At 34.5% G+C, this 12,602-nt stretch overlaps 1 protein-coding gene across 2 annotated transcripts in view; it reads left to right on the forward strand.

The window, feature by feature from the left end:
* Positions 1-12,602, forward strand: part of LOC143152172 (uncharacterized) — a 450,848-nt gene that overhangs the window by 395,715 nt on the left and 42,531 nt on the right. For both annotated transcript variants that reach the window (XM_076322000.1, XM_076322001.1), the window contains exons 4-5: positions 4,735-4,857; positions 10,430-10,618. In XM_076322000.1, the coding sequence (XP_076178115.1) occupies positions 4,735-4,857; positions 10,430-10,618 (312 nt within the window). The remainder of the gene's footprint in view (positions 1-4,734; positions 4,858-10,429; positions 10,619-12,602) is intronic.

The following is a 12,602-nucleotide window of genomic DNA, read 5'->3' on the forward strand; positions in this document are numbered from 1 at the left end:
ATAGCGAAAAATATACTTATGTTAGAGAACAGTTTGTTTTATAATAATAAAATATTCTATTATAACGTTGATATTTAGGAAGTATTTTTCACGAAGTGTATACAACGTTACAACTATAAAACTGTATCACTTTATACATTTCTTTCCTTTTTTCGTGCACGAATACAAATTTCAACGGAAAATCGAATTTTCTATAAAATTACACAATACAATCGAATGTTACGAAATGATAAGAATCAATTTTTCGCAGTATAAACACAGTATGGTACGAGATTTTTTCTCATTCACTATATGTAATACATTGAACTTAACACCAACTAATTTTTGCTTCTTCGATCACCTGATAGTATTTTGGCAAAGAATATACTTACTAAATAGACAGTAACTAAAACGTCTTTGAAGAATCGAGTATTTCCAGAAATCTAGATCCTACAGTGGTGTATATATCTATTTGTTTATGAGATCTTATTTTAATTAATAACATGAAATTGTGAGAACGTTACCGATATGTTATTAAATATAGTTTAACGTTTTGCTAATCAATCCATCATTTTTTGTGCGATACTCTAATACATTCTACGTGGATAGTATGAAGTTTTGATCGATTTATCTGATTACTATCAATTGGGTGACTTGTTAAAAATCGTTAAATGCTATCGATATAATTATTGAATCGTATAATAATTAAAAATGTTATTTGAATTCTTTCGCAGATTACTGATTGAGCTCTTAAGTTTAAATTTTTAAGTTATTTGATTCATAATAAAATCAGTCGAACACCTCAAGAAATCAGTTTTTCTTAAAAATTATTTGAAATAACTCTGTACAAAGAAAAACACATTTGATTATACAGATTTTACTATTCGAGTTTGATAATATTTGGATATACTTTACAAAACATTTAAGACTAAATTTCCAATTCTTTTTAATATTTGAGTCTCCGATTTAGATGAAACTTTGCATACTTGCACATTTAATCATCCTATTTATGAAAATATAGCACTACAGTGCATATATTTAATGTTTTTTTGCATATTTATGATTAAAATTTCTTCATTACAAAATAATTTTATTTATACTTTCTATCAAGTTCGGAATTGAAATCAAAATATGTACATAACGTGTTCAAAATTGAAAAAATGAACTCAAAATATACACGAAACATTTTTAAAATTAGTATTACAATTTTATGAGAATGACGAAAAACTTTTATTAATCGATTCATGAAAAGGTCGAACAAATCCAGAAATGTATAACGATTTCTTTGTTACTCGTGAGAAAAATAAATATTTAAAAAACTATTGAGTATGTGGCTCTGCAGCACTATATTTTCATAAACGGAACGACTAAATCTACAAGTATGCGAAGTTTCGACTGAATTGATGACCCGAAAGTCATCCTCACCCTCCTTGTTAAATTTAAAAACTTCGATCTACGAACGAATCCCAAAAGTTGTATCGCGGCGAATTCCTCTCGTTTGAAACTGTATATCGAAAAGAGTTTGTAGACAAGTTCGTCCCTTTTTAATCATGATGAAACAGACCGCCTTTTCTCGCTTCTCTGCTTTCTCATCTCGTGAGTCCGATGAATCTGGCTGAACAAAAGAGCGAACGGGAAAGATAAAGGCGAAAAGAATTTCAACTATTAAATTATAGAAAATTACGCTTTCTTGGTCGTCGCGATGGTCCCCGCTTTTTCTTTGGCTTCCATCGAGCCATTTTTCTCGCGCCAATCCTTTAACCCTCCGTTTCTCGTTTTATTACCTTCGATTCCGGACCACCCCCTGAGAGTTACAACTACGAACGAGGACGAGAGGAATCGTTACCCCCCTCTACTTTCGCGTTCCTTCATCGACTACTTTGTTATGATCGAACAAAGTTATAGCTCCTATCAACCGCGTACTTTCCGATCAAGAATAATTGGCCGGCGTATTATCTTCGTTTTACAGCGAATTGCTCGCAATCGTCGGTAGAAAAATAAATTCAGTGGATCGTTCGTTGTGACGGATTTCGATTTAAGTTTCTCTGTTTTATTCATATATTCCTTGCACTTTAACGAAGCAAACAAGAATTGGAACACTTGATCGTGATAGATGTAATTAAATTCGTTGAACTATACTTGACTCGATCGAAACGATTAATTATTACTCGTGAATAAAAAGTTCACTTTGCTAAATACTTAGGAAACTTGAAGTTTGAACTTTTTTTTGTCAGTAATTACCGTTTCCTTCAATTGGAAAGGTAATCATTTACCATGTTCACGGTTCAACAAATGTAATTTGTTCTTTTGTGTAATATAACGATTATGCCAGTGATTCGATGTTAAATACGATGTTAAATACTTTTCTTATTAGATACAATTGAATAGCAAAGCAAACAATTGTAGGTTTGATAATAAATTGAGATTTATACAAACTTAATGATAAATTGACTTTCGTAGCACCACTGTGACACAAATAACGACGATTGGGTTTTATCATTAATATTATAAAGTAAACCGTCACAACTTACTTGTGCGTCAAAAATATCTTATTTTCGTATTTGCGTGACTCAATATAATTTCATTCGAATAAACATTACTCGAGTATGATTTCTTAAAAATATGGCCAGTACAACGATGCATTTAACCTTGTTTGAAATATACAAATTAATAGCTAGCAAATTAATTTAATATTTCACCGTTGGTCACCAATATGCACAATGTTATTAAGACCAGCTCTTAGTTGAATTAATTTTTTACTCAAACGGCTCGTTTCGTGTTAAAGAAAATCAACATTTCGATAATGGAATTCGGTTTTGTCAACATCGCTAAACTGATTATCAAAACAATACAGCGATCGACATTGATTGTATTGAATTAGTTATTCAAATCAGATTCAAATCGTGCATTAATATTAATGATGTTGCTAATATTGTAATTAATATTAACGTATTGGAATAATTGCAACAAGTCACGTCTCTACGATTAATTCATTTTCTTCGATCGAATTAGACTACCAGAAATTTCATACGAAATGAAAGAGAACCGTAGCAAGATGGATGTCGGTATCGAGGTGCAGGTTCGTGTAAATAATCGGCTTGCGGTGCAATGTGACGCCAACCAATTCATCCGAATTTGCCCTTTATTGATCGATTTTCTGTGTCGTACGATTAATGATCTGTTTCAATTCGGATAATTAATGTAATTCAGCTAATATTAATGTAATTCTACATATAGCAGGTAAATCATACGTACGTTGTCATTGACAATTCCATCGCCTGTGTTTTACAAGTTCTTTTACGATGAATTTTGAAATAAGAGAAGGATATAGAAACAATTTAAAAAGTACTTGCGAATCCTTCTGATTTCTGTATTTCACGAATCAAACTGTTATCTTTATAAATTATCAAATAATGGCTCAATAATTCGTCCTTTTTGAATTTTCTAAACACTACAATACATGTTTCAAATTTACACGCGGTGGCTAGATATTTCTGCTTTTTTTATTTGACAGATTGAAGAAATGTGCCTTTGAGAAAGAAAATCGTACGAATTTTATCCGATGTAAAGAAATTAATGCTTAAAATGTAATATTCGATATAAGGAATAAAAGTGTGGATTAATAAAAATAATTGGAGGATTTGCAAATAATAGCAGTATTTGAAGAAATAATGTATAAAGTTAGAGAATTATTCAATATAAATTAGGGAATGTGAGAGAGCAATAATAGTATATCGAAGAATAATAAGTACTGAAACAGAAAACGAATAACAGCAACTGAATTTAATCTTTTTTATTTTTTTCGCTCCAATTACAATACTCCGCTCAATAAATGAGCTCAGATGGTACATAAATTGTTTTAACCTTTTCACTGAAATTAGCGTTTATAGACTCTCATCGATCGATACAACATGTAAATATTTACGTTAAACGCCTATTGGCGTTCAACGCATGTACTCGATAAATGCGTCTAGTGGCTTTCCGCACACAATGCATACCAAGTGCACATACCTTGACACAGGGTAAAATTTTGTATCCCATAATGATTTATAATAAATCCTGAGCAACCGTATGTACGTATTGTACGTGTCTAAAGCGTACGAGTTCAAGAATATGGCATATTAATGCACATTTTGAAATTATGGTAACAGAGAAATAACTTCTAAAATTGTGTAGAAATATTTAGAAATAAATCTCTCTGTGATACAACTCAGCAGTGTAAACATTTAATAAATGTTGCAGGTCAATATCAGTTTTAATTTGTATGCAATTTACCCCTGATGAGATTAACGCAACCACTGCTCACCTCTTTCTAAAATTCAAACAATTTTTCTATAACGTTACACTGCACGAACAATCGTGTCGTTCATTTTACAAAGTTGCTGAACCGTATCTTCTATACGCGTGTAACACCGTTTCTCACAATTGTCGCGGTTCAAAATTCATTTTTAACCCATGTGGGAACTACACCCGAAAATAGAGTGCGCGTTCAAAGGAGAAATAATGAAAAAGATCGCAGGGATTTAAACCCCTGCACGAACGTGACGAAAATTGGCTGGAGAACTCGCGGCCGAAAAGTGCGGCGCGTGTTTCGAAACTCGACTGTTGTTGAAGCCTCGACACCTGTCGGAGAGCCCTCGACTCAAGGGGTGCGTAACCCCTTCGCAAGGCCAATGCACTTGTCCGCGATACTTTTTCAGTCTTCGCTCCCTCTATTGTGCCGCCTTCAATTCCGAATTTTTTCTTCCCTTTCAGAGCATACCTGCAAGGATTTCCGGTGCACCCAGAACGAGTTCTGCATCGAGACGGACCTCATTTGTGACGGCGTGAATCACTGCGGCGACGGTTCCGACGAGGCTACCTCCACCCTCTGTGCCAGTAAGTTCTAATTACCAGCGATTCATTTAGTAGAACCCCGCCCCCACTGGAGGGCGAGGTTACATTCATATTTCAAACCAAATACGCTGCGGGCAAATTGACTTTGTAATCGAACCGCGTCTCACAGTGACGCTGGAATATTGTCGAATTCATGGAATTAGTTGGACGTTGAGACGATCGATACAATTTCGGCGTCTTTGAGTTCTTTTTTTTTTTCACTCTTTTTGTTTCCGTGTGTTCGGGGCTTAACATTCATCGCGAAGGACTTTCACGTTGAACGAAGTTTGACACTTTACGAAGGACGAGTAGAATACTACGTTGCAAAGTAAACTCATTTTTACAGCTTATCTCTCGACTCGGCAACTTTTTCTATTATTTTAATTTATCAATATTGATTTTATTTTAATTCATTCTATTTGTCATATTTTTCGTCGTTCGAAGCATTCGAAAAAAAATGTATAGCAGCGATCGTGGCTTTTGGTAGAATAATTATGTATAAGAATATGGAGACAATGGAAAAGTGCTTTTCTTTTTTTCTATTTAACGGTACCGTGAATTGATTATTAAGGCATTGGTTCAGGTATCGATAAGTGACGATTAATTAGCAGTGGATGGAACTGATCGGCAGTATCGGTTTGAAACTTATTATACATGGTGATAAGAAATAATGGAACGAAACAGTCGTTATTTAATTTAAACGCAATGAAACAAGTAATTGATCATTTGAAACAATACTTTCTTTTTTATTTCTGTCAAAGAAATAAAAAGTATCTTTAATTCTAAACTGTTTGCATTTGCATATCGACATTTTTCTATATTCGTACTTGTATTAATTATAATTGTGAAAGAGCAGAGTTACATTTTCAATTATGTTAATTTGGTTTCCATTGGTTTCGTAAATAATCGTTATCAACAGAATGAAACAGAATTTTTCAAAATTGAATTTTTAACCATAGAGATGGGCAAAATTTTATTCGAATAAGAGACGACGAATAAAACCAACGTGTACCGATTTATTTCCAAAGTTCATTCGATTATACGATTAAATTATTATTTCTTCATTGTGAAATATTTCATTCCGTAATCCAAAGTTTAATGTTTATTCAACGAATAAAGAATAAATATTCGTTACTTGAAATTCATATCCAAATATAAAGTTTGCTCTTCTCTGCTTACCGATCGATAATTTGCCGATTCCAATGGCACGTTGATCTTCCTGAAAGTCAAAGATAGGGGGAGTACAACCCCCAATCCGGTGTTATACCCATCTTCCGTAACCCAAAGTTTAATGTTTATTCAACGAATAGAGAATAAATATTCGTTATTTGAAATTCATATCCAAATATAAAGTTTGCTCGTCTCTGCTTACCGATCGATAATTTTTCAATGGCACCTTGATCTTCCTGAAAGTCAAAGATAGGGGGACTACAATCCCCTATTCGTGTATGTTTTTCGCGCGTATTCGTGGACACGTGAACCACGCGAATCTCTCTTACGTAACAGAGAAACACATTCTCCTATAATCTGTTACATCGTACTTTCCATTTGCACCTTTGCTACGTTTCTCGAAATGCGATATTTTTTCAATGAATCGCCTTTTAAGAATTCTACTTAATTATTATCAAATATCGCGGCATCAACATTGTATTCTTTTCGAGTGTTCCGCGTTCATTCGTTTCTTACTTCCGTTGAGAATTATACATGGTTCAAACATCAACCCAACGCGGTATAGTCGAAGCACCAGTGTCCCCGGCTGAACTTTTCATCGTTTTTGCAATACCATAGCATGTCGCGGCCCCTAATGATAAAAAGCAAAGTATGTCGCGCTCTATCGATCTTCCGATTCAACGAAACTGCGTGCACGTCTCAGAGGGTGGTTTCTGTGTTGGCTGTGCGGCGGAACACATTCTACAACGCCCCGGGGAATTAATTCTCTTCCGTTGTCAGTTTACTTGACACCTGGCAGGAAGTTGAACTGCCATTGCTATTTTAATCAAGCCGGCCTAGTCGCTCGCGATGAAAGGAACGCGGCTCCGCGAGCTTAAATAGCTGCTCCGATAACGAAATTAGCGCTCCTTAATCGGAAGAACAACATTTCCATGCATCCGCGTGCAACGTATCTACAAGATCGTTCAGTTCGCTCCCGAAGCAAATATCTGGTTGTTGCGTTACGAAAGAATTAATTACGACATGCGAGAAACAAACCCGGATAATTTGTTCAAAACTTCGCGGCGCGTAACTTAATTCCGTTAATGTAGACTCTCGTAACTTCCGGATGCGCGTGTAATTTAATTCCGTAAATAAACGCTTTATTTGGAGCCGTAACGAAGTTTTACCAACGTAAAAGTATCGAGTAGTAGAACAGAAAGTAGTTCAGCGGGGAGCAAGTTGATTTCACGAGATGTATACTGTTCTACGGAAACTATGTTTCACTGTAGAGATACAAGAGGTGATAGAATAATGTAATGCGATAGATAGAGGTAATCGATATCTAGACTAGAACTCTTGGTACACGAGTATAAGCTAAACTCCGATAGTCTCCTTTCTTGTAGACCGTTAACGATAATGTACACTTGCCACAATATTTCTCTTGCTTTTGGAAACATCACCGAAAATCCATTAGCAGGGTGATCCGTCAAGCTTCTCCGTCACGTTCGTTTTAATTGTGTCAACGTGATCGTATCTTCTCCCTTCAGCTTCATTTTAATTCCGGGAAATAGGAAGAAGTCAGAGGAGGCAATGTTCGAAGAATAACGAAGATGGAATAGCATAGAAATCTGTTCTCGGTAAGAAATTCTTGATTCGAATGGACGTCGTGCCAAAATCTTTGGTTAAAATTGGTTGGTACGAACCGTCGTATAGTTTAAATATTTTGTCCTTCGTTATGATCCATAGAAAGTCCTGGATGTGGTCGTCGTTGTCTCAGAAGGATTCTCAGCATCCTTTAATTCTTTTAGCTCACTGGTAAAACAGTTCAGGTCGCTCGATTATCATCGAAATTAGTTATCAAAGTCTGTACAATTTTTGCACCGATTTTGTCATTTTTAACGCTAAATTTAACGCACTCTGTGTGTTCTTCCACTCGATCCATTACAGGCGCGATCGACACAGCAAACATGTCCGAACTGAAACACTGCTCGTTCGTTATCGATAAATATTTAATGAATGCCATTTTAAACAACGAAGAGCATATATGTATACGCATTCGAGTCGAAACTGGTTTTGATAGATAATACTTATTATTTCAACCGAATCTATGGGCTTGGAAGTGCATTTTAGGGTTACGATGTTGAATCAAGGATAGGGAACAAGTGGTCTTTTCGCATATTTTGTCAATTATTTACCTTCCATTTTTATGAATTATATCGCTGTCGCACATTGTATATTTTGATTGATTAAAACAAAAAAAATAGTTATCGCATTATTTCCTTTACGAAAATACAAGATATTCCACAAAGAAACCGAATAACTTTACTAGTTATGTTTGGTAAATCATTCTGAACCTATTTACGTACTACGGGTCTTGTTTGTTCATTCGTTTTCGAAATAATCGTTGTTTATTTTATTCGAGTATTGTGGAAAATTGCAAGTGACAGCATAGAAAATGAAATTACTAGAATGGAGTGATAACGGTTGTTAAAACATCAATAGATTTATGTTTACACGAGAAGGTCATCGTTTTGAACACCTCGTTCAGCCTGTACGAGTAAAACAAAATAAGAAATACATTGAAAGTAAAAAACTGTTACTCTACTCCAATTATGTACACGTAGAAACTTATTTATGAAATAAATAAAAAAAAAACGAATAGACTAGAACCCATAGTGTACGAGTATATGAATTTTTTTTATTCAGAATGACTTGCCAAGTGCACTAAGAAAGTTATTCGACTTTTTCCTGGGACATCTTGTGTAATAAATGTAGCAAATAATTATTTTATATTCGAACGGGTATTTTTGAACAATTTTGAACAATCGTGAAACGATATGCGGCTTTTCGGTACAAATAATGGAATATTAGAAAATTTGAATGACGATCCGTATATAAATAATAGTCAGTTATACAATACATTCAGGAAATTATATATTTGCTTGATAAGTAGAAACAGTCGAAACCTATTCGATAAAAATAGATTAATTAATTTTCTTGTACCTTTATTCTGATAACGTGTAAGAATTAATTGTTTGGGTTATTATTTTTCGTACTGTTAGTCAGCAATTTCGTGTAAAACTTCAATGTTGATGGTACACTGTGTATATAACATGCAAGTCGAATTTCAATCTCTGGGATGTGAAATTGAAATATCTATTTCAACACGCTGCCCGGAAGTAAATGAATCTAAGAAATGCTATTAATATGCAAAACCTGGAGCATTCCAAGCAAAACGCTGTTGCAGTAAGGTTATCCCTCGTGCGAAATAACATTTTAACTTGCAAATATGTGTCACAGCGCTTCACCAACTCTTGTAATATATTTAAGCGATATTCGCGTTTTTCTGCTCGCGTGACGATAGCTACGTAACACGTTTCTATTCGGCGATTTGACAAACGATATCATTGTTTCACGTGTTTGTCTACGAATATTTATCGACATTGATTACAATTTATCTATTTCTACTACTTTACTAATGATTTTAGCAGAATCAGCGATAATAAAATCAAATTCCTCAATTCTGAAGAGCGTACCAATTAACGTCTACGGTTAAACATGATCGCAAATTAAGTGAATTCTTTTGAACAAAGCGTAAATAATTTCCAATACTTATACGAGTTTGAATATTATAAGTAAATAGTTAGACAGAGCTACATCGTACAGCATTGTTAAGAGCATAATACTTTTGAAAGTCGTTTGTATCAATAATAGAAATAATGCCATTTTAAAGAATTTAACCATCGTTATGCTTATCTACTTAACCAATGTAAACATAAATCGGTTTGTTACTTAAAATCATTATTAATATCAATATCAATACATTATTAATATATAAATATTTAATGTACAACATACTGGGTATTAACGTTTTACTCGTTTGTTTACTAACTGTAAACGTGGCTCGATTTTGCTAAAAATCGAATCCTGTTTTGAACTGAAACTATGAAACTTAAATTTAAAATTTCGTTAAAATCCACTCGGTCATTTATACGCAATCGTGTTAACAAACGTATACACGCGTGCATACGCTCGAACGAGAAGTATAATATTTGTTTAATATTCGAAACACGATTCGGGGATTTGAAACGTGTTTTCTTAAAATTTGTCTCGTTCGCGATACTTTCCATCTTTATGGCGCGAAAAATGAACAAGAAACAAAAATACACCAACGCATTTGCGCAAACTATAATGGGGGGGGGGAAAAAACATTGCAGAGTGTTTGCATTGTTCCAGCAACGGAGCGAAAAAAAGCGCGTCGTTTTTCAGCCGGTCGTTAATTTTTCAATTCTGCACGGTGCTGTACGCGCAGCGCTGAACTTAATGCACGAGATCGCCGAAAAACTCGCGGCGCTGACAAGCAGCCAAAAGATCTCGCAGTTAACAATGTTTTTCCCTGCCACGTTTTGCTTCTCTGTTCCAGACTCCGAGGTGTCGACGATCCTGGGCATGCAGACGACCTGGTTCGCGGTCGCCCTCGTTTTTCTGATACTGAGTATAGCGGGCCTGGTCACGGCGGCAGTTTTGTGCTTCTGCAGGCAACGCGCCTCCACCCCGAGACACCCCCATAACGCGCACAACGCCCAGGCTCATCCTCCGGTCAGCTTCCCATGTGAGTCGAAAAAAACCACATTCGTCTACCACGAAACGATTCATCCACCTTGTTTTGTTGTTGATTAGTCGTTAGTCGGTGTTTATTCGTTCGACCATCAGGCAGTCAGCCGCCCGTTCCCCCTCCGGCTTTTTCAACCGCCACAAACGAGATTTCGTATCTTTCCGAGTTGCACAGGGAGTGTTCTTCGATTGCAAGACCCCGCGAACTCGAAACGTTCCGATTTGCGGACAATTTTTTCGTCGGCGCTCGAGACGAATGCAAAACGTAATTGGTCGAGTTTTGAATATTTCCTTTATCTTCTGGTTTTCCTTTTCGTCGACGTAGCGAGGTAGTGGGTTTGCAAACCGGTGATTTTTAGAGTAGATAAAAGGAAACAATTTTGTCACGAGTGTGTAGATTCGTTTGTCGCGTCTATGGTATATCTATACATATTATATACGAGTCGATGAAGACTGATACGTGTGCGAGTAGTGGTTGTGGTGGTGATACCACCATTGTCACGGTGTACACTTTCATTACGATGAACACTCGTATAGGCACTCGCTATTATCAAATACGTGCTGTCGGTTTGACAGCCAGACTGTTACTGAAAATTTATTTTACATACATGTTCAACCTTCAATTTAATTCCTATAGTACACAGAGTTCGGATTTCTGATAAATTTGATCATTCTTTAACTATGTTCTTAATTTCGTTTTTACTTCGTAAACATAGTCCCCAGTTGGCATAAAATTGTTGAGAATTACGCTGCTGTTTGTAAAGTTATTACGAATTCAGTCATAAATAAATTAAAAAAACAGATATCAAACGAAACAATATTAAAATATTTATTACATAAGAGAAAAACAGATTTCTTCTTTCGCAAAGTTTTACGTTATTCTTTCAAATAACATCCGTTTCTTTGCAAAGAATCATTGACAGCAAATGATGCTGTCCAATATTTACAATAATTCTTCGATATTAAAATCTATTTTATAAAACTTTTTATAAACGTATTATTAGAAACTTATAAACTATATCTGGTAGTATTGGAATACTACGGATGTTATTGAAAGAATAACGTAAAACTTTGTAAAAGAAGAAATCTGTTTTTCTCTTGTGTAATAAATATTTTAATATTGTTTCGTTTGATATCTGTTTTCTTAATTTATTTACGACTCGAACCCATTACCAACTGTAAATAATTCATAACCTTTATGCAATTCGTTAATATTTTAATTCAAGGAACATAATTTTGTTTACGGCAAATAATTCGTAATAACTTTACAAACAGCAGTGTAATTCTCAAGAATTTTCTGCCAACTGGGGACGAAGTATTGTGTTTTTTATTTTATTTTTTTAATTCTTCGTCAATTAATATACAACTTACTACACTCCCCACACGATTACATACAAAGCTTTTACAGAGACATATTTTATATAAACATAAATTACGTTGACTATGTAAAACTGAAATGATGCATCGGTTAACAATGAAATATGTTATTTTATTTTTGGAATTTTTGTCTATAAAATATACATTTTTTTATAATGGCACGATATTGGAAAACATGTTTAACACATTGACCTCTATGTTACTAACAATAAGTTATGAATGACGTTAATCGTTTCCATTCTTGCTACGTCATTTAACTGCACATGTATAACTCTACATTATTCCTTATAAAGTATGCCAACCAGATCTGAGTAATGTTACCTAGAAATCCAATGAACTTTAAAATGTAGCCACTGGAGAAACATTTACCATACTTATTATTTGCAGTTAAAACTAAAAAAAAGTTTTCTTGCTAATCAGTATAGATAGAATTTCAATTCAATGGATTAAACTAAATTTCAATATGGTAAATTAAATGAAAATAGTGAATATAAAGTAACAAGATATTGTGAAAGTCAGAACTTTGTAAATAATATTGACGAAAGTCTAAACACTTAAAAATTCCATTAAGTAAACTTCAATCCAAGGAAACAATAACACTTTTA

The sequence above is a fragment of the Ptiloglossa arizonensis genome, chromosome 10 (assembly GCF_051014685.1).
Source record: "Ptiloglossa arizonensis isolate GNS036 chromosome 10, iyPtiAriz1_principal, whole genome shotgun sequence".
In the NCBI taxonomy this organism is placed as follows: domain Eukaryota; kingdom Metazoa; phylum Arthropoda; class Insecta; order Hymenoptera; family Colletidae; genus Ptiloglossa; species Ptiloglossa arizonensis.